This window comes from Vigna unguiculata, chromosome 2 (assembly GCF_037176805.1).
Source record: "Vigna unguiculata cultivar grain cowpea cultivar isolate G323 ecotype 2 chromosome 2, ASM3717680v1, whole genome shotgun sequence".
Lineage (NCBI taxonomy): Eukaryota > Viridiplantae > Streptophyta > Magnoliopsida > Fabales > Fabaceae > Vigna > Vigna unguiculata.
In genome coordinates, this window is record NC_140793.1 from 35,183,395 (window position 1) to 35,205,681 (window position 22,287).

The 22,287-nt window shown below is 34.5% G+C and overlaps 4 protein-coding genes and 1 pseudogene across 4 annotated transcripts; 2 read left to right on the forward strand and 3 right to left on the reverse strand.

The window, feature by feature from the left end:
• Positions 1-1,315: 1,315 nt before the first annotated feature.
• Positions 1,316-2,601, reverse strand: LOC114173657 (uncharacterized). Its single transcript, XM_085668180.1, has one exon. It carries the CDS (start codon positions 2,033-2,035, stop codon positions 1,520-1,522), a length of 516 nt encoding a protein of 171 aa, XP_085524306.1. The 5' UTR covers positions 2,036-2,601; the 3' UTR covers positions 1,316-1,519.
• Positions 2,602-3,484: 883 nt separating this feature from the next.
• Positions 3,485-5,254, reverse strand: LOC114173656 (BTB/POZ domain-containing protein). The gene has a single exon (XM_028058162.2). The coding sequence runs from the start codon at positions 5,149-5,151 to the stop codon at positions 3,724-3,726; it is 1,428 nt and encodes a 475-aa protein (XP_027913963.1). The 5' UTR covers positions 5,152-5,254; the 3' UTR covers positions 3,485-3,723.
• Positions 5,255-7,005: 1,751 nt separating this feature from the next.
• AT-HSFB2B (winged-helix DNA-binding transcription factor family protein) lies at positions 7,006-9,129 on the reverse strand. Its single transcript, XM_028058381.2, has 2 exons — positions 8,309-9,129; positions 7,006-8,219 (listed from the first exon to the last, which is right to left on the reverse strand). Exons 1-2 carry the CDS (start codon positions 8,558-8,560, stop codon positions 7,398-7,400), a joined length of 1,074 nt encoding a protein of 357 aa, XP_027914182.1. The 5' UTR covers positions 8,561-9,129; the 3' UTR covers positions 7,006-7,397.
• Positions 9,130-11,817: 2,688 nt separating this feature from the next.
• LOC114173972 (protein P21 pseudogene) lies at positions 11,818-12,758 on the forward strand (annotated as a pseudogene).
• Positions 12,759-17,513: 4,755 nt separating this feature from the next.
• LOC114172280 (thaumatin-like protein 1) lies at positions 17,514-18,538 on the forward strand. The gene has a single exon (XM_028056862.2). It carries the CDS (start codon positions 17,569-17,571, stop codon positions 18,292-18,294), a length of 726 nt encoding a protein of 241 aa, XP_027912663.2. The 5' UTR covers positions 17,514-17,568; the 3' UTR covers positions 18,295-18,538.
• Positions 18,539-22,287: the final 3,749 nt, after the last annotated feature.

A 22,287-nucleotide genomic window follows, 5' to 3' on the forward strand; every position in this document is an offset into this window, starting at 1 on the left:
ACATACAGCAAAAGTATGATACAATTAGAAGAAAAAAAAGAGAAATAACTTAAAAGAGAGATTTATATCGTATAAAATACAAACATGGTTGTCATATCACAGTTTCCCAAATTCTCAACTTGTTTGATGTGCATGTTCGACCCATCACAGTCCCTTTTTGTCATTTAAGTACACAGAGCTCTCATCTTCCAACAAACCAAAACTTTTCTTCCTTTCTTTCCCAGAAGCTACTGTAATCAATTCTGAGCTTAGATAATAGCAACTTTCAAACAAAATGTTGATATTAGCAATGTATATATTAGGCCATTTTACCTCAAGGCCACAATGGAACATAACTTTTCATGTTCACTTTTACAACTGTACCAAAAGTTAAATGCTTTTTTTTTTTTCATTCTTGTGTTTATTTTTTCTCATTTCTCACAATTTTTCCTTAAATACACACACCTGATTGATGAAAGCTTTTGAGTGATATTGCACCAAATTTTCCGCGTTGTTGCGGCTGTTAGGATTAATAATTAGACGTCTGCATCATCCTCTCTGTATCCTCCCTTTTATCATTTCTGTGTTTATCTTTTACGACAAATGCTTAATATTCCAATTGTCAATCATTAAATATCAACCCAATCCATTCAAGTTGCAATAAGCGTGATTTTTATTTAAATTTGGAATGAAAACAAACTTAAAAGAATAAATTTAAAAAGAAATCCATTATTGAAATATTTGAGAAATGTTATTTTATATGCGAATTCATAGAATTTTGGGAGGTAGAAATGAGGAGGGGTTTTCATTTCTCTTAACATGTACAAGAAACTGTGATACTGTGACAAATCATGAATCTGAGCTCATTATCGACTTAATTTGCAAAACAAACTGAATTAAGTAATTTAGCTTTCGCATTAAAAATTTATACTTTTAAAACATGTTTTTATATTCAAAGTAAAATATAATTAATAAATTAATATATACATTATTCAAAGTTTATATCTAAATTAAAATTAAATAATATAACATATCAACCGCAGGTTTGGATACTTTTTTTTATCAGAAAAATGAATTAAAATACAGAAAGGACACCCATATAGAAAGCAGGTTTGGATAATTAATAATTACTATATAATTGACCTCGCGTTTACATGATGAACTACTTTTTTTTTTATTCTTGTACCTTTTTCTAAATGAAATGATCAATAGATATTCAAATATAATGTTTTGTAACATACAAAACTAAATTAAAATCCCACAATATAGAGTTAGCTTACTTTAAGAACTTATAAAATTATATCCATTGAAATCAAATTAGTAAAGACTAACAATATGAAAAAAAAAATTGTCGATAAACAGAAATAGGAACAAAGAGATACATATCAGGAACGAAGCGACACCTTTGCACGAGAGTGGATGGCGTATACGATTCATTGACATTGACCTCCAAAACCCAATTACAAAGTGAAGTGTGTTCAATAATTTTCATGAATTTTATTGTTCAAAAGAAAAAGTAAAACTAAAAAGAAAATTAAAATTAAAATTCCGTCTCCATATTGGAGTGTCCACTTACGGTGGTGGCAGCGGTGGTGCTGCCAAATTTGCGAAGCGCTGTGACGGGAATTCCAATGACAGGCTGACACGTGGCGGGATGGAGTGGGTAGAGCGAGCCCTGGAAGCGGAGGGAAAGATTGAGGATGAGGTGGGTTTTGGAACCGTCTTTTGCCCGTAACCGGTAACTGAGGTGGCGCAGGGAATGAGAGGGTGGGAAGGCAATGTCGGAGGGCGGAATCAGACACCATCCGAGGAGCGTGGGCCCCACGAAGCGGCGGTTGTTGTAGAGGTGGAGGTGGAGGCGGGAATAGGTGTCGGAGAAGAAGGTTGGATCGAGTGGGACGCGGAAGACGTGGTCCCCTGTGCCTCCTCCGTCGTAGTGGTAGAGGAGGTGTGCGGGGAGCTTGGTGAGAGTGAAGAAGGGTCTGATGCGGTTGAAGTAGGAAGAGTGTTGGTTCAGACCTTCAGCGGACATAACAGTGATCTCCAACGTTGTCATGGTTAGAGAGAGAGAGGAGAAAAAGAAAAGAGATGAGTGTGAACGATGAAAAGTGGCGGTTACGTTGTGATGTGAGTGATTTAGTGGAGTGTTTCATCTGGTGGGTGGTAGTGGTGTGGAATTTAAACCTCTGTGGAAAGAAAATCACCCGAATAAGACTCGTGGAAAATTTTATTTCCCGCTTTCACAAGTCAATCAACAAGGGGTCTTTTCTTATTTTCGGTGGCTTATGACAGAGTGAAAAAAGTATCCAACTTTATTCCCAATTTCTGGAAAATATTGCAAAATGTGTTTATTCCCAAAACTCACCCCAAGGATAAGAGAGTTTGGGTTATAGCAACAGACACCAGAGTCCCCAACCAAGGGAACAAATGAAGCTGGCAAATCAGATCAAAGATTTAGCAAAGTTTACAAACTGGGTTGAAAGGGGCAACCCAAATGCAAAGAAAGATATGGCAGATCATAATTGCACGCTGAGTAGTGGAAAATTTTAAAGAATTTTGAGCTTTTGATGAGTTGGGTTTGCAATGGAAGAACCATAACAAAGCATGAAGTAAAGAAAAAGAGTGGAGTTTTGATCACTTTGTTAATGGAGCGTCTAGACTAAAGACAAGTTTATGATTGTTTAGCTTATGTTTTTCTATTCATTTTTTCTTCTTTTGCATCCAAAAAACAAACATGAGAATTGTTTAGCTAACTTATTCATCTCGCAATAAAAAACGAGGTAGAATAATAAATGTACTAACTGGACAAGCATACTGATCTTATGGGCTAATTAGTTGCAATAGGGATCTAAACTGTCCTGACGGTATCAATATGTGCATTGCACAGCTATTAAGTCAGACTCCAGACATAGAAAAACATAAAATAAGAGCACATAAATATGTTTTGTCCTTGTATCCTAATCATATCAATAAACAATCACTTGAGAAAGAAAATAAAAAAGAATATAGGATATATAAATAATAGAAATAAGCAATCGGTTAATTAACAACAAATGGGTGAGTGGTAATGAAAGATACAAAGTGATTTCTTATGCAGACATCCCAATTCTGTCACTAATATAAAATGCAGTAATCACATATGTGAATGCTAACATCTACATAAACTTATTAGGAATGACAATCGACAAATATACAAAAATTACTACAACAATATACTTGGTAGAATCTTACCAGAAGTTGGAAACCATGGGACAAAAGTAAGTGGAACTCAAAACTTCATAATCAGCCAATAGACCAATGCATAAATGGGAAGTTTACAAGTGAAGCAAACTAGATTGATACGAGGTTTCCATCACGAAATAAAACTACAGTACCAAAGGGAAAGGAAGAACAGGACATCTTTCCAGAACAATTGGATTTTAAAAAGTCCCATATGATAATAATCAATTGAGACGACATAGTTAATATACAACAGAAGGCATTGATTGAGGCTTTCTTTGCAGAATTGTAAAATCAAAATGAAGTTTGCATTAATAACAATGTATACACTTGCCCAAAGGTCAATTCATGAAGAGCATAACAGACAGGAAATAAAGCAAATATGACAATAAAAGTGGCATCAAATTGTGATTTACTCATTGCTTAGAAAATAAATCACGTTATTCATCTAAAGCTGACAACAATTTACCCATATTTTTGTTTTTTTCGTGAAGAAATCCTACCTAAGAAAGTGTCTATCCCTGGTCACAAAACAGAAATAGCTCCAGAGAAACGAGAGCTCTCCCAAACTTCAATCCCCTCAACATCTTCTCTACTAACAAACAACCTATCGCCACCACCTTCAATCTTCTTTATAATCCCTCTATCTGAATCCTCTCTTTTATCCACAAAATTCCTCCTATAAAACCCTTCAGCATCACTCTCATTCTCGCTTCTTACAACAACATTTTCCCTTTGTTCCACCATTGACCAAACCTCCAACCCACCTTCTCTGGCCACAAACACTTGCCCCCGGTAACAGTGCACCACACTATTCCTCACTTCACCACAACTCACCAAACTAGCGTTCTTCTCTTTTAGATAAATCCAAGGATCATCCTTCAGAAACCGCATATCCGCCATAGCCAAATCCCCCGACTTAGAACACAACTTGAACAGCAACAATCCCTCCACGTCAGCCTCCACGTCAGCAAACGAATCCCCGAACCGGCTGCTCCGTCCCGAACCACCAGGCTCGTTCGTCTCCCAAACCACCTCCCCAGACCTCGGGTCCCATAATCGGACATAGCCGGAGAAACCAAAAGCACCACCGGTCACCGCGCTACCGACGAGAACTCCTGTCGCCGGAATCCACGTCAGCTTCGCGGGAACCATATTCTTCGCCTGGTTCCCGGACTGCCGAGCAAACTGATTCACAGTCCGCAGATTCGACTTATCCACTTCGAGGATGCAATTCTCTCTGTGAGGACAATCGAATGAAGCGAAAACGGTATTCTCTGAAGCGGTTATCGCGTTGACGTGCGCCTTGAAGATTCGTGGATCGAGAGGATCTGTCCAGTGGACCGATCCGACGTGGCGGCTGCCGGAGAAGTTGTAGAAGTGGAGGCCGGGGTCGGACATGGACCCGATAGCGGCAATCTCGGGCCAGACGCGGCAGATGGAATCGATTTCGTCGAGGTGAGTGCGGACAGTGCCGGAGTGTGTGAGGGTTGAGTCGTAGCCGGAGATCTGACCACCATGGGCAATCCAGACAGCGCCGGAATCAGCGGCCGCGAAGGAGGAGGGGAGGCCCTCTGAGGCTGGGCGGATTGAGGCGGCAAGGGCGGCGTCGATACCGGAGAATGGAGGCGGCGCGGTGGCGGCACGTAGGTGCGCGTCGATGCCGTAGAAGAGGGCCTCGTCCGCGAGCTCTTGTTTAGAGAAGCGGCGCGCAGTGGAGGGAAGGTGAGAGGTGCGGAGGAGCGAGAGGAGGACGGAGAAGATCTCCGGGTCACGGTCGATGAAAACCGGGTTCGGGTCGGTCGAGCGCCGGTTCGAGAGCGCGAAGAGGAGAGAGTCGGGGCCGCCGGAGCGGAGCGTGGATAGCGTTGTCTCGAAGTACTTTCCACCCACGTTGAGCTTTATGCGCTCGTTTGCAGTGTTAGATTCCACTGAAGTGCTTTCTTCCTCCATAATCGAACAGAAGAGATGAAGAAGCAAAAATAACGAACAGGTTTTCTTCTGGTTTTTTCAAAGCTTTCTGGTTAGTTCGTTTTTGGTGTCTCAGATTTAATGCATAAATTATATGTGATTTCACTTCTCACATGTAAAATTATATTAAGAAAATAAATCACTTTATTTAATTAACTAAACTATATTATTTTAAAGAGAGGCGTAACATGTTTCCTGTTTAAACTTTTATCATCAAAATAAAAGTACATTTTAATTTTTTAATCTTAAAATTATACCTAAGCTAAAATATGGTACTGTTTAAATAATTATTAATTAAAAATGTTTCACCATCAAAGTTAGCAAGCAACATGTCTTACATTTATCGTAAAAATTATATGTATTTTAAGATACTCCTTTTAATTAGAGTATATTTGAATAACAATAATATAAAACATTTTATAATAGAAATAAGCTATCTAGATAAGAAATTTTAAAATAATTAAAAATTTATGAAAATAATTATTTGAAAATAAAATAAATATATCTAGAATGCAAGAACTTTGATGGTGAAGTAAGAACTTTTAAAGAAATATCTATTTGAAGTGAAATTTATTTTATTTTAAATATTTTTTTTTTTATAATTATGATTCTTCTCGCTTACTTGACCTCAATTCAGAATGTCTTCTATTTGGAAATAAGATAAAATTTAAAGATTAAAATAATGTTAAAGTCAAAGATATTTATTTATACAAGAGAACAAAAATGAAGGGGGTTAAATGCCCTTGTTTTGAAAATAATGATTGTAACATTAGAGTCCTATGGAAATCTTTACAAATGTAAATGAAAACAATCTCTAAACTGTGGGCTGTCAAGTGGCCCACTATGATTGTGAACTACAATATACATATTTTTTTTCAAGTGTATAAATATTTTTTTCAAACTTAATGCGTAAATGGTGAATAGCAAAATATAATATATATATATATATATATTTCAAAATAAATATATTCTGAATTTTTTTAATTATACAGTTTAAAATATATTTATGAATTACACGATTTGAATAGGTATTTTCTGAATTGTAGAATTCAAGCTGTAGATATTTTGAATTTTACAATTTTAAAAAAAGTATTGGGGGTGCTAATAGAAGTTATCGGGAACCGAGCTCTTGTGCAAAAAAAACATCAGGGCCCAATTATCATGTCAAGCTTTTTGGATTGAAAAGTGGGATATAATCCAGAACCCCACAAACCAAAGTGGTAATCTGCACAACATTTTTTATCCAGCGAGCAAAAATGTTTTTTACATCATAAAAAAGGTTAGTTTCACATGTGAGGTTGAATTTTATAAATATTGGAAAAAAATTAAAATACATATGAATGAAACAGAATATTTACTAAACTTTTAAATACTATTTTTCTAGTCAATTATTAAATCCCATACTTGCATTTTTAAATTGTTGATACAATTTGAAAATTCGATAAATTAATGTAGTAATTTTCTCACTATTTCTCACTTCATAAAATGTGAGGAAATTTCTTGTAACCAAATTTTGCAATCACATTACAATTAACAGATCTTTAACATATAAATAAAATATTATGTTCCATTTTTATTAGTCAGGTTACCACGAACATATCTTTTAAATAAGAAAGTTAAAAAACCATTAATGAACGAAAGGAAATATAGGTATGATAAAAATCTATGATATTTAATTAACAGACGTTAAACTTCTGAGAGATCACAACACTGACCCGCTAGAAAGCAATTCGTAAGACTACCTAACATTCCATAATTACAAAGTTTAAAACCAGTCCTAATGATGGAAACATCACAATACATGAATAAATTCGAAAAATTTTATAGGCTTAAATATAAATTCGAAAAATTTTATATTATATGTATATACATATCGCATAAAATGTTCTTAAACAAGAGAAAAAAATGAGAAGTCAATGGTAGGGGTATTATCTTTTACAAATGTTCATTGAAGATTTACAACAACAGTTCTCAAGAACATTTATTTCTCAAGATAAAGAAGTTTGGAGCTCAAGGAAGTTGACTTTCCCACTATTCACTCATGGCCAAGAGTTGAATTATACGAAACCCCTCTCCATGTGTTGCAGCTTCCACTACAAACAAGCTCAATTCACGTGCTGGCCCAATGGTAGTGCTAGCTTAGTGTCTTCAATGTGCACAATGTGGCCACCAAAGTCACGTGCCTCATGTCATTTTACCAAATTAGCAGAGATTAGAAGGAAGGAGCATTATTTCCCAAGCTCCAGCCACCGAGGATCCTGATCATCCGACTCATCTCCATCAAGCGGTTCAGATTTCACATCTGGCCCGCCATCTGGTTCCTGTGAGGACTGTGTCTGTGTTTGTGGCTGAGTTTGAACTCGCGTTTGCATTTGATTCTGTTCTTCTCCCTCCGGTTCGGTCTCGCACTCTGTCCTACACCGTTTCAAACCAATAGAAACCCCAAACAGCTTGGGAACCTCTGCCTCCGCTGCATTCGCAGTCGTACACGGCGCAAAGCCGGCAGCGCTACCGACATGCATGGCGTCATCAGCCGAAGAAACATGCTTCGCAGGCAAAAGCTCCAAAGCCTTCCCTTCCGGCACCGGCATGGTCCTCACAGCACTAGTGGACGATTCTAACTGCTGACGGCTAAAACCAGAAGCGTAATTGGTCATCAAAGCGAGTATGTTATTACACAAACTCTTCAATTGACTCAACTCGTGATTCAGTTGCATGTTCTCTTTTCTAAGCCTTTCATTTTCTTCTAACAGCTCGGGCGCAGTGGTGCAACTCGTGGTGCGGTGCACTGTATTATTATTATTTCCAGCAATCGGAGATGAGTTCGAGGATAGTACCTGTTCGTCGCCGGAAGTCGTCGGAGACACAGCTCTGATTGCCGGTGCCGCCACAGCAACCGTCACAGTATTGGCTGTGGCTACTGCAGGTTGCGCAGTTGGTGGCACCGGTAATATTTTCCGGCGTTGTATGTCCCGAAGCAGAGTTCTCTCACCTCGCCGGAAACAGTCGTTAGCGAATTCCCAACGGTCAGGGACAACCTTCCGAAATCCCTGCACATAACAACACACAAACACCGGTAATTCATCTTACAATATTCGATAATAGAGGAGAATAAAACGAGCTGGCGCGGAGTGATTACATAGGTGTTTAGCTGACGGACAAAACTGGAGAAGTTGTTGTGTTTGAAGTACTTGGGAAGCAAATCACGTGCGAATTCCGCAGGCCGCCAAACTATGAAACTGGTGCCATCTTCGTTCCAGGAAATTAGGTCATCCGCGGAGGGATCATCCACGAGCTGGTACGTCTTCGTCAGAAACGGCGTCGGAATAGATCTCTGTGACTCCGCCGGCGCTGATTCACCGGTTTGCTCCACCGGTAATGGCGCCATCATCTGCTCCGCTACCAGATCTGGAACTGAAACCTAGCTAAGCTGCCCAATCACTTCTCTGCTAAGCTCATAAGCGGCTTCTAAAATAAACTAGTTCTTCTAAATGCATCAATTTACTACTTACCAACTATACAGTTATTTGGATAAGGTAAACTACATCTACGAGAAAGTCTAGAACTGGAACCTATCTAACCTTACCCAAACCCGATTCCTCTTGATATTATCCAGGTGAAAGAAAATAATATTAATAAAACAATAATTATTATTAGGATATTATTTGGTTACCTTGATCTGCGTAATATTGAATTACAATATTCACCGGCCAACAGAGTAGCAGAAAGAGCGTCGGAAGCGGAAGAATCCACGGTTGAGAGAGAGTGAGAGAGACGGTAGGTTCTTGTTGTTTCTAGAAGTTTCGGATGGGAGTAAATTGATGGGGAGGATGGAAAGAAAAAAGGGTCCTTCTTTCGTGGGTTCGAGAATGAAAGGGAAATAATTAGAAAAGGAAAAAATAAAAAATAGGTGGCCCACTACAAATAGAGTGAGAAAAAGAAGACGCTAGAAGGGTTTGCGATGGTTCCTTGGTTGGAGCTGTAATCCAGCCGCTGCTTCATCCGAATATGGCTTTCAACCGTTGCTTTGTCCACTTTCCAGAACCTTCCTGGTCCTTCATTCCTTTCTCACTTTTTTTTTTTATAATTTTTCTACTGTTTATTAGTTTTGTACAATGTTATCGTGCCTTATCTTGTTTAACACGTGTTCCAATGTTTACAATGACAACAGGGCCCACATCACTCTCATCCCAGCTGCTTTGTGTTTTTTTCTTCAGTTCAAAACGCGGTCCACAGGTTTTCTTTTCCACTGCACAATGCTGTAAATTATTTTAACTGGTACAAAAATCTCAATCCAAACCTCACTCAAAATAAAATAGTTTAGGGAATACTGTATTAACTATTGGATTCTCAGTTATCAAAGAGACTAATGGATCACAGGAAAAATGTTATGACTATGTCTAAAAAAACATTATTAAACTGAATCATTAAAAATGAGAGAAAAAGTATTAAATAGAAAAATATTAGTCTTTCTAGTAAGAGATGACTATGTGAAAAAAGTGGTCAACTAAATCAATTTTGCCAATAAGATAAAATCAATTTATCTGTCTCATCTTTTAAAATATCTCATTTACATTTTAAAAAATCTAGGTGTGTTTATTGATATTAAATTATAAAAAAAATATTTTTATGAGGATATGTTAGTATGTTTGGTAACATTAGCTCTTTTTTTCAAGCAAATATATAATACTGGGAGGAACATGTCTCAGCCTGTATTGTATGATTAAGATAGCTTTCTATTTCTAATCCGACACTACCTTTTAAAATAAATTGAAAATTAAACTAGTTTAATTTATTATTGAATATTTAGATAAGAGTTGAAAAAATACGCTTGGCTCAAGATTTAAAGAAGTGTGTTTTTAAATGAAACTATTACATTAAGAAACAACTTAGACCAATTCTCACTTTTATTTTTCTTTTCTTAACCTATTGTCCAACTAACAAATAATTACGTCCATTATCATTCTTGTTATTATTCTCTTGTACCACGTGATAATGCACGTTATTCACATAAATTATTTCACTTTTTTATACATAATTGCGGCGTGGTTCTTTTGATTGAAGTATATTGAAAAAAATAAAGTTATGATGAAAATATTGAAGATTTCTGTCTAGAGTTCCTAAGTTTCTTGTGACATTTTTCATGCATTTCAGAAAAAATCATTTAAAAAATATTCAATCCAAAATATACAGTAGGCGTTTAACAAAATTGTGGGTGTAGAAAGATGAAACCCTAAGATTTGTAAGTTTGGGTCTTATTCTCACAACTTCATGGAAGTCTCGCCCAAAGAGCTCTACAGTAGTGTCTTGCGAGGATCGTAGAACCGGAGGAGCTCAGATCCGATTCTTGCATTCATCTTAACTGCAGATTTCTACTTCTTCTTACTCAGTTTGTAAGCAGAGGAGAACAAATAAGATAGAAGACCATATTGAAACTATACTTCCTGACTAAAGTAGTAAGAAGTATTTTCAGAAGCAGTAGATTTTCCGTAATTCTTAGGCTTCTTTCTTTTTCTTTTCAAGAAAAAGAATATATATAGGATGGATGCAAATATGACAAATGAAAAAAAAAAATTGTATTGTAATGTAATTTAATTTTTTATTGTTTATTATACATAAAGAAAATTAGTTTTAGTAAAGAAGAAAAAATTATACAGAAATAAAATCGGTATGAAGATCAAATTGGTACAGTCACAAGATGGGCCTAGATCGCTTCCTACATGCCCATATTTCTTATTATGGGCCTATAATCCATAAACGCATAGCTCTCGGGCCTGCTTTTACCTGCTTTTAGTGTAGTGGAGGCCTCGTTTGTCGTAGGGGAATACGAATAAATGAATGGACTTTTCAAATCTCTCATCTACACGCAAGTAAATGAGTCATGAAATTTCAAGATTTACCAACTCTAGAAGATCAAGATGGAAGAAATGTTAAGTATTTAAGAAAAGATTTTCAAAACTTCCGCCCATTTTTTAATTGACTTTTTTTTTATTTTATTCGTACCTGTACTCAATTTTTTTCTTTCAACCTTTAGCCCCGAAAAAAAAGAGGAAATTGGAACGTGACTTTTGACTTTGAGAATTTTTTAACCCCGTCCATTTGGATTAGTTTTTAAGAACGAAAATGATATGTTAATATCATATCTACAAGTAGATAAGTTACTTCTTACGTGTTGAAATTAGTTTGGCATAGTTTCATATTTGCGTATTTTCATTTTCAACATCCATTGTGACGGAAACGAAAAATCATAAACCTTTCTCTTTTTCACTTCTTCGTAAGCATCTTTTAGTTGGTTGCAATGCAAATTTGTTTTTCCATTTCCTTTTCGCTACCATTCCAGAGAAAATCAAGTTAAACTGGCAATTTATTCAAAGGTTGCAAGAGTTAATTTTTCAAATTACATGGCTTTCCACAATCACGGCTCAAATAAAAAACACGCTTCAATGCGTTAACGTGACTTAATTTGGTAAGTATCAACAATTTTCTACGGATTCAGTTATTTTGATTTCAAAACGAACAACTAGTCTTCAAAGTCCACAATTTAAATGTTGTACATGACATCACCACATGAATTTTTCAAAAACCACATTGCTTTCCGAACAAATAAATGCCAAATCAACCTTACTATAAAAATAATACACACAAACACAAAACCTCTTACCCCTTTAACAAACACCATTAACAACAATGGCAGTCACAAAAAGCCTCTCATTGTTTCTCTTCGTCGCCATAAGCTGCACCGTCGCAGCCCAGGCAGCGACCTTCAACGTCACAAACAGTTGCAACTTTACGGTGTGGGCCGCCGCCGTGCCCGGTGGCGGCGTACGGCTGAACCCTAACGAGTCATGGAGCATCGAAGTGGCGAACGGCACCACGGGAGGACGCATTTGGGGCCGGACAAACTGCACCTTCGACAACGCGGGACGCGGTAATTGCTTAACCGGCGACTGCGGCGGCGTTCTCGTGTGCAACAACACTTACGGTACACCCCCGAACACGCTGGTGGAATTCGCGTTGAACCAGTACAACAACCTCGACTTCTACGACATCTCCCTGGTAGATGGTTTCAACCTTCCGGTTCAGTTGAACCCGACATATAACTGCAGCAGCGTAAAATGCGCCGCCGACGTGATCGGAGAGTGCCCCACTCAGCTGCAGGCTCCGGGCGGTTGTAACAACCCTTGCACGGTTTTCAACACGACGGAGTACTGTTGTACCTCCGGTTCTTCGGGGTGCGGTCCCACCGATTATTCCAAGTACTTCAAGGAGAAGTGCCCAGATGCATACAGTTACCCCATGGATGATGCCACCAGCACATTCACTTGCAGGGGAGGGTCCGATTATAGGGTTGTGTTTTGCCCTTAAAATTCATCATCTTTTCTTCAATGCTTTATATTTATTTTTGTAGTTTTTTTTTTCTTTCTTTTTTTTCAATGATTCGTATTGTGTTATTGTATACTTGGATTTGATAGAGCGCGGATCTCTCTCTGATGGGATGTGGTGCTCTTTGTGATCTCATAATAAGTTATAAATATCAAAAATAATAATTCACATGACAGTAAACAAGCTTGCTGTTCTTGTTATTGGAACCCTAGAGTGTTTGGATCCAATTTTAGTTGAAGGCCAAAACTCATATTTTAGTTAATATGAATTTATTAATATATCTAATTTAAAAAATTATATTTATAGAATATATATATAAACATATTATGTTTCGTAAATGAAAAATATCATGAACATTTTGTATGAAAATATTGGATTATATCATCGACTACGACTTATGAGTTTCATTTATACAAACAAAATTGTTTTTTCCACTGTCATCCATTATTTATGTTGACAAATTTTCACAATATTTGACAAAGTGATTAAAAATCTAAGAGTTGAAGAGGGACGATGAAATGAAATTGAAGTTTTTGTATAAAGTTTCTTTCCTGGTAAAAAAAGTTGTTAAAATCAGTTAAACTTACCGGTTTAAGTGATTAATAAATGTAAGATGATAAAAATGGACATATTTTATATATAATTGAGTAAATTGTATGTTTCTCTACTTTAAACTTATTTAAATGACTCAATAATATGTAAGTTGATTAGGTTTTATTATAATTTGCTCTTACAAGTTTTATCAATTATGACTTTTAGTAGTTAATAGAATTTTATTTTAAAATAAGATCCTTATAAACACCTAACAATTCGAAATTAAATGCTATAATATAATCCTCTAGTATCCATATATAAGCATAATCACTCAAATACCTGAGGAAAAAAATGTATTAATTACTCATTATTTAGGAGATTTTGATTATAAGGAAAAACGTTTAACAATAAAAACTAATATCTAAAGGCAATGTCTATTGCCCATCTTTAAAGTGCAGGCCTTAATTGGAGTTATTAAAGGGTAAATGATCTTAGTAATTTTGAAATGTGACAATACGTTTGAAGGATAAGAGAGAACTTTTTTTGTTAATCTTAAGTTGACTAAGACATAAAGGTAGCAAATATAGGAAAACAACGTTACATGGGAAAAATGAAAAAGATTATATTAAAATAATCAAGTAAAAGAAAAACATAGGAGAGTAAAATAATATTTTAAAAGACTGAATTTGGAAAAATTGGAAAACTAAAGTAAACTGAAATCTACAACTTAAGCCGGCAGAACAAGGAATAACAGGTTGGAACTGATACGTGTAGTATTATCTACATGCCTCTTGTCTAAAAGATTAATATTTTCTTTATTAGATTTGAAAAAAAAGTACTCAACTTTTTTCTTTAAACCTGAAATAGTCATGATATATTTATATTTTATTTTTCAAAAGGTTACGATACTTTTACCTTTTATTTTATCATCGATCAATTTTACTATTCCGGTCTAAAATATCAGAAAGAGGAAAATCAAGAACAAATTACTCTTCTGACTCTTACTAGATATATATATTTTCTTTTTTGGAGTTCAGGAATTATAGTTCAAAAAAATATCTGTCTATTTTTTCCTCTCTTCTCTTTTATATAGGCCTCTTACATATCTGATTCGCAAAAATACATGTTAGTGTGGCAAAATATCAGTAATCTATTTTTATTTTTTCACTGGATATTAAACTTCTTCCTTTTTAGGAACCAACTAACCAGCGGCCCAAATTTTACTTGGTTCAAATTCTATTTGGTCCAAATACTCGTCCAAATCCTGTTTTGTCTAATTCACTAACACAAAAAAGGCCTTTAACGTCACCCCAATAACGTCTACCTAAAAAAAGCCCAACGTTAAAAATGAGCGGTGGCATTTTTGTAAATAATGAGACATTTTTAACGTCTGACGTGGAGGGGGCAGACGTTACTTAACGTCTGTTAAAAAATACCCCGACGTCACTCAAAAAAGGACGTCGGCCCCCACCTCGACAGACGTCCCTTGACGTCGGACCAGCGCGCGCCAGACGTCACTTAACGTCGGCCCCTCCCACCCCCGACGTCACTTAACGTCGGATATAACACCCCCGACGTTAAGTTTCAGCTTATCTCTGCGCGAAACGCAGAAACCCTCGCGCTGTTCATCTTTTCTACGAGAGTTCCCGCCGGCGACGCCATTTCCGACCCCCTCCAGGTGAGTTTCGAAAGGTTTTCGCCATCAAACTTGTTGGGGTTTAATTATGGGTTGATTTTACGCGTTTTGAACCGATTATTTTCCGTTTTCATCCCCATTTGCAGCGTTTTGAGATTCGTCCACTTGCTCTTCGTTCCCATTTGGCCAGCAGTGTGCGGAGACCCTAGACTTCCTCTCAAAGTTTGTCTTTCAATTAGAGGAGGTTAGTTTTTCATTGTATATATATATTTGTTCATTGTATGTATAGAATTACTTGTGTGTGTGTACGGTAATTGCGTGTTTGTTAATATCTCAATAATAGAAGCTTAATTTATACCTAAATGAGGCTTGTGTTGAGGCCTATGAAAATCATTCAACTGGTTAGACTTAGATATACGAAGTTCATTATTGCAGGCTTCATTTCTTTTGATTTTCTCTTTACAGTAGATTCTAAGTTATTGTAGTTTCTTTCCTACCTTCTCTGTGCTCTATATGGCTATTAGATACATGTCTCCTTCAACATCTATTTAGGACTTATAAGTAGTTGTAGAATAGCTTTCAACATGTAGTGATAGCCACTTTGGCATAATTTTTTTTTTTCAATTAGAGCTAGACAAACTACTCCATAAGCACTAGAAGGAGAAGAAAATGAGTAGAAAAATTAAAAAAGTTTCTCCTTAAGCTGAAATTAGCTTATTCAAGTTAAAAAGAAGATTTTGGAAAAGCTAATACAAAAGATCTTCTGCAAATAAGCTTAGAAGCTAATTTTAGCTGCTGGAGAAACTTATTTGATTTATTTTTCTTTATTTCGTTCTCCTATAAAGTCTTAAGGACAAAATTATCCAAACAGGGCTTTAGTCATATGTAGTGCTTGCTGATAAAAAAAGTCATGTGTGTAGTGCTGACATATAAGGGTGTGCTTTGGACAATTGCAAAATTATATTATTTTAATAATCAATTATATGTATTATTGATTATAATCAGAATGTTCTATGTTTTGATAAGTCAATTGAAAAGTGATTGTAAGATAATTAAGTTCGTTTGGATGAAAAAAGAAAGAGTTTTGACATATAAAAAAGAGTGTATGATAAAATGAAACTGTTGAAGAATGATCGTAAGTTTCAGATTTTCAAGTCAAAGGAACAACTTTTTCTCTAGATTTTATTTCATCAAATTTAAGTTATTTTCCAAAATACAGCTTAGTTCATAAACAACATTTTTTTAAAAAAAGCAACTGTAATCTAAGATTTCAGATGTTTCATTCATGCTCTAAGTAAAGCTACTTTGTTCCTCAGGAAATTAAGAAATTGTGCACATATTTGGTGGACTTGAAGAAGGCATCTGTTCAGGAGATGTGTTGAAGTGTCTATGCTAATTATGCAGCCTTCATACGGTTAGTTGTGCCAGTTTGTATCAATATTTTGAAAATTGTGTTGGTCCTTTTACTAATAAAGAAAGAGATTCAAGGTGGAGAAATCGAGCAAAAATTTTGGTAGACTTGTAAACAATATTAGCATACATATTAAGTACTTAAGTACATAAATGTTGTTATAGAAACCATGATAATCTATATAAACAAAATCATTTTACTAATAAAAATCAATGCTTTAGTGTTTAACAAACAATCATGTACCTCAACCTAGTTCTGCTTTTATTTCCCTCATATATAACTGAAATATTTTGAGTGGTAGAGGAATAAAAATGATCTTTCGACTCGTTCAGACTACAATCATTTGTGCTGAAAGTATTATGAAATTGTTCTGGGAATTTTCTGATTTTCAGGTGTATGGATGTTGTAAAAACAGTCAAATTTTTTTTAAAAATATGGAGCAGTTTGAATTAACGTCTGACCGTACCAGGGCCGACGTTATTTAACGTCTGACGGGCTCTGACAGACGTTAAACTGCTCATGTTTTTCCCTCATTTTAGCGCGAAAATTGACGTCTGTGTTACTAGCCCCGACGTTGGATAACGTCGGACTCCTAAAAGACCGACGTCAAGTGACGTCTGCTATTTTTCCGACGTTATTTTGACGTCACCCGATACGATGTCGGTGTTTGGACAGACGTGAAAGGTCGAAAATGTCGGACGTTAAAAGGCTTTTTTGTGTTAGTGATTCCTGCTTGACCAAAATCATGTTCTGATCCAAATTCTACTCGAATTCTTTTTTCATTATTTTAATCCATGACTTGATAAATATTTATTCAATCAGAATCGAAATACACATGTGGGACGTTAAACCTTTTGATCCATCAAAATGATTGATCCACGAATCGGTCGGATCGATACGATCAGACTTATCGATCAAAATGAATGCCAATCAATATTTTTCCTTTCCAACTTTTATCCATACCATCACGAAAATAACAGTATTTGAACATAAAATTGGAAGAAAGTGATATTATTAAAATAAGTTGTTTAAGTTTTTTTTTTGAAGTACGGTTTTCTTTTTTATTTTTCAGAAAGTTTAAGTCGTAAAACATCTGAAAATTGGCTGTCACATATGGTATCGAAATATTTGATTGAATTGGGATGTAAGTGTTCTGTTTGAACTGAATATACATAACAGATAGACATGATGAGTATTATTTACTTTGAACTTCCATTAAAATAAAGTTTGACAGAGATAACGAAAAAGAAGAAAAGAAAGAAGAGTGTAAGATGGATAGCCGCCCCTAACCTTTGTCACTAATTTTCCACAAACACTATTCATTTAAAAGCGATAGTTTCCCTCCTCTTTCTTCATTCACTTTCACTACACAAAACCGTAACTCTATATAAACACCAAACACCATTTTCCGAATATCCACACTCAACACATAAACATGCCTCCCTCACCACTTTGCTCCCTCCTATTCCTCGCCTCATTATCTCTGGCCACCGCTGCAAACTTCGAGATCGTCAACAACTGCCCCTACACGGTGTGGGCGGCGGCCAGCCCCGGCGGCGGGCGGCGCCTGGACCGCGGGCAGACGTGGAACCTGTGGGTGAACCCAGGCACTGCCATGGCCCGCATATGGGGCCGCACCGGCTGCAACTTCGACGGCAGCGGGCGCGGGCGGTGCCAGACCGGTGACTGCACCGGCGGCCTGAACTGCCAGGGCTGGGGCGTCCCCCCGAACACCCTGGCGGAGTTCGCACTGAACCAATACAACAACCTGGACTTCTACGACATCTCCCTGGTGGATGGTTTCAACATCCCCATGGACTTCTACCCCGTGAACGGCGGGTGTCACAGAATCAGTTGCACCGCCGACATTAATGGGCAGTGCCCTGGCCCGTTAAGGGCCCAAGGTGGATGCAACAATCCCTGCACCGTGTTTAAGACGAACGAGTATTGCTGCACCAATGGGCAAGGAAGCTGTGGGCCCACTACCTACTCTAAGTTCTTCAAAGAAAGGTGCCGTGATGCTTATAGTTATCCTCAGGATGACCCTACGAGCACCTTCACTTGCCCTGCGGGTTCTAACTACAGGGTTCTCTTCTGTCCTCTCGGGGAACCTCTTCTTCCTCTTCACATGCTTCCTAATACTACCGCAAATCGATACTGAAGCAACAACCATAGCTGAAATGGAGTTTTCTTAAAACTTCGTTTTTTATCATCAATAAACTTTCATCTCTTCTACTGTCATGAAATTCACACATGAAATCTCTGTCACTCAACTTTCTATCTTGAGCAAGTTTCTATTGTGCCTGTGCAATAATACAGTATAATAGTGATTTTCCTTGTCTTTTAATGATGAGATTTATATGATAAACATTGGATTTGAACGTGGTAGAATAATTGGGAGCTTATCTTTTTTGGTGCAATCAGTGCATGAGGTCATGTTGATTTAGTTTAATATATGTTTTAAATATAGTAGGTTCTATCATCAAGTGAGGTTTAAAGAATTACACAGTTGCATGAAGAAGCAGCCTGATCATGAGAATTAAAAATTAAATACTGTAATTTTCTTAAAAATGAAGAGGGTATGATTATTGCCATTAATTAATTAAAGGTTCCTATGCCAGTACGATGTTTAAAGATCTAATTATGCCTATCCGATAAGATAAATATTCATATTAATACGAGGAATTTTTTATGCAAATTTAAATGGAACGTGGAATCAAATTTTAAGAATAATATAATTATAATATGAAATATTAAGAATTATATAATTATAATATAATATATTATGAATGTTTAAAAATTGTACAATTTTTTATTTTATTCAAATTATATATATATATATATATATAACAAAATATAAAATATTTACCATATTTTAATGTTGAATTTTTAATTTCAAAATAATAACTAATTTTTAATTTTGAAAGATATATTTTAGAATAGAAATATTTTCTAAAAATTAATTTAAATAAAAAAGATATTAAGTAAATATTCTCAATAATGAATCATATAATAAATTTTAGAAGATATCAAATAAAACATGAATGATGTCGTTTTACAGGATCTTCTATCGAATGCAATGACAATGAATTGGAGATTGGTCTCGACGAAATTGAGGTTCACCAATGCGAAGTTACATTTAAATCATTAGAAATGTTATCAACTTGATATCAATATAATGAGTTGAAAGATTCTTCTTATTTATCATCGAATTAGTTGAATCAAGTTTAAGGTGGCTCTTTACATGTGAACGAAACGAAAATAGTCGTCAAATGATTTTACGTAATTTTTTTTCTTTTGAAGATCAATTCACAACATTATTGATCTGATGATTTTTTCTTTTGAAATGCAGATATAGATAGGATTATGTGGTACAATAAATATTTTAAATCTAATATTTCAATATTATATAAGATAATAAGATTTAATACAATAACAAGTATGTAAATTATGTAATTAAATTAAATTTTGAAGTTATAAAAAAAATATATAAATAAAAATTATAATAAAAAATTTACAAGATTTTACAATTAAAAATAAGATATGAAACTAATTATTAAAATGATATAATAAAATTCATTTAAAATAAAACTAAAAATGTTAAAAATTAAATTTTAAGTTTAACATAATCCTATAAAATCAACCCTAATGTGAAATTTACGTTCACTAAAGCTTTATACGATATTATTACTTCTTTTAACCTAATGAAATGAATGAAAAAGAGGTGAGGGATGAGATGTATGTATATAATGAATGGTAAGTGATGACTTTAAATAGTTAGGTAAAGCAAGTCAAGTCAACGAGGGTCTTGTTTTGTTGTGATTGGGTAGCTCATTTTCGGATTAACTTTTTTTTAAAGAAAAAGAAATCATAGGTGTCAATAATGATGGGTAGAGTTATTATATGGAGGTTTGAAACTTTGAATTCAATGAATGAGAAGCCTAATACTTTTGTGGCGTGGAAGAATACTATTATATATCACCACAGTTTGCACTTTATTTATTGCCATAAGATAGATTTCGTGTTAGGAACAATCTTTTACTATTATTTTCTAAATGGAAATTTCATTTTTTTTTTCCAACATAGTTTCTTTCATACGTTTGCTTCTCTCTTTTTTTTTTCTCTCTTTTTAATCACATCATCAATAATTTTTCTTTTTTGGTTACATTTCTCTTCTCAAAAAAAAAAAAAAAATTGCACCTTTTTTTTTTTAAAAGGTACAACCATGAGTTTGATTAGTAGAATCAAAATATTATCTGGCGATAAATCAAAACCAAATGCTATCAAAGCACTTTCCTTGCTACCAAAATTTATAATAAATTCTTTAACCATTATCACAAATAACTTATTCAAAATTAAATATAATTCTAAGTTTCTTATAATGTAAAAATGAAGTCTACAGTTTTACAAGAGAAAAAACATTTAAATTTTGCTATTAGAAAAAATAAATCTATTTTTGACTTGATTAAAATAATAAAACTCATAACAATAACATGTAAATTAATGCGTGATTATTAATAAGATTGTCACACTAGATAATTTACAATAATTTACAAGACAAAAATATAAAGCTAGAGAGTAGAATGTGTACATCATGGGTTAATCTTGCGATGAACCAATTTTCACATTTATTCTTTACATGTAGGACACATATATGAAATTGTGCAATTTTTTGAGAGAAACATCTTCTGTATACCTAATAGTGCAAAGATATATTTTTGTCAATTTGAACATCTTTGTTTAAATAAGAAGTCTAATACAGCATGAAAATGTATGTGGATGACAATAGTTTGGAGTATTTATATTCATAAAAACAACATTATTTTGAGAAATGTAATAGCAAATGTTAGGAAATATTTTCAGTTGCACAAATTAGAACTTGTACATGGATTTCTAATAAATACTCATCAACTAAGTTTCTCATATTCTAATTGGTGTATGTGTTTAACCACATCTCTAAAATCATTGTGCATTTAATCATATAAAAATAAACCATTTTAGCCATATTAGTTAACTTTTTGAGTTTCTCTTTCATTATATAATACATGTTTGTGTTGCTTTTATTTGTGTGGGTGGTGTTTATTGTCCTTCTCTTTTTGTGTAGATATGTTATCTCGGTCTTTAACCCTATATAACACCATTTTGTGGACTTGACCGACCCAAGTTTCAACAACCATGAACAAAAATGATTTCTATGAAATAACTCATCTTCTCACTACTTCTCTAAATGTTTGTCTTTTGAAAACCATAGAGATATTAAATGACAATGACAAAGAAAATAAAATTAGAGCAATTAATCATGGGGAATCCAACAAATCCTAAGAAGTTGGCTTCAATGAAAATGATAAAAAGATAAAGATAATCTGTCATTGTATTTGTTGGACTATATATTCTTTTGGTTGGTATAATGATCCTTAGGAATTCTTTGTGAGTTTATTTTTTGTACGAGGTTGTTGTCTTCCGTTCTTGATTTATTGGGAAAAGTACTCACGAGATGGGGATCTTTGTTTCCTTCTCTTTATTTGTTGTTCTCTTTCTTTTCTTCTTTCTTCTTGTTTTATTATAAAAACCCTATTGTCTTCTTTCAATTTATTTGTTATGTTATTGTTCATAAAAAAACGTGCAAATTGAATTATATATATGTCATAGCAACCATTCAAATTGTACCATATTTTAATTTTTAACTTTCTACACTATTAAATATTTTTTAGTATTTATATTCTTTCTATATATAAATTAGAATATTATAGTTCTTTTGAGAATTATTTTTCTTAATGGAAACATTTTTACGAGATCTTTTTATAAATATCATTTCAAGGCCTTTATCTTAATTTCTAAATTAAATTTTTTAATATTTAAATATAATCTTGTATAATTATATTTTATCATAAATGTAACTTCATTATTAATTCTAATTATAATACAATTTAGATATTTAAAAATATTTATGCATTATAAACTTTAGTTCCGTAAAACAAATACTTAACATATGTATTATGTTATACATGCTGCTAGACCTACAAATTAATATAATTCCTTCATTTCTTGAGAAATTGAAATTTAAGATTATCTATATTTTATTGATCATATATTGAATTCATTAAAATTTTGAATTTGCACATGGTAATAACAGTAAGCATGAGTTCAATTCAAA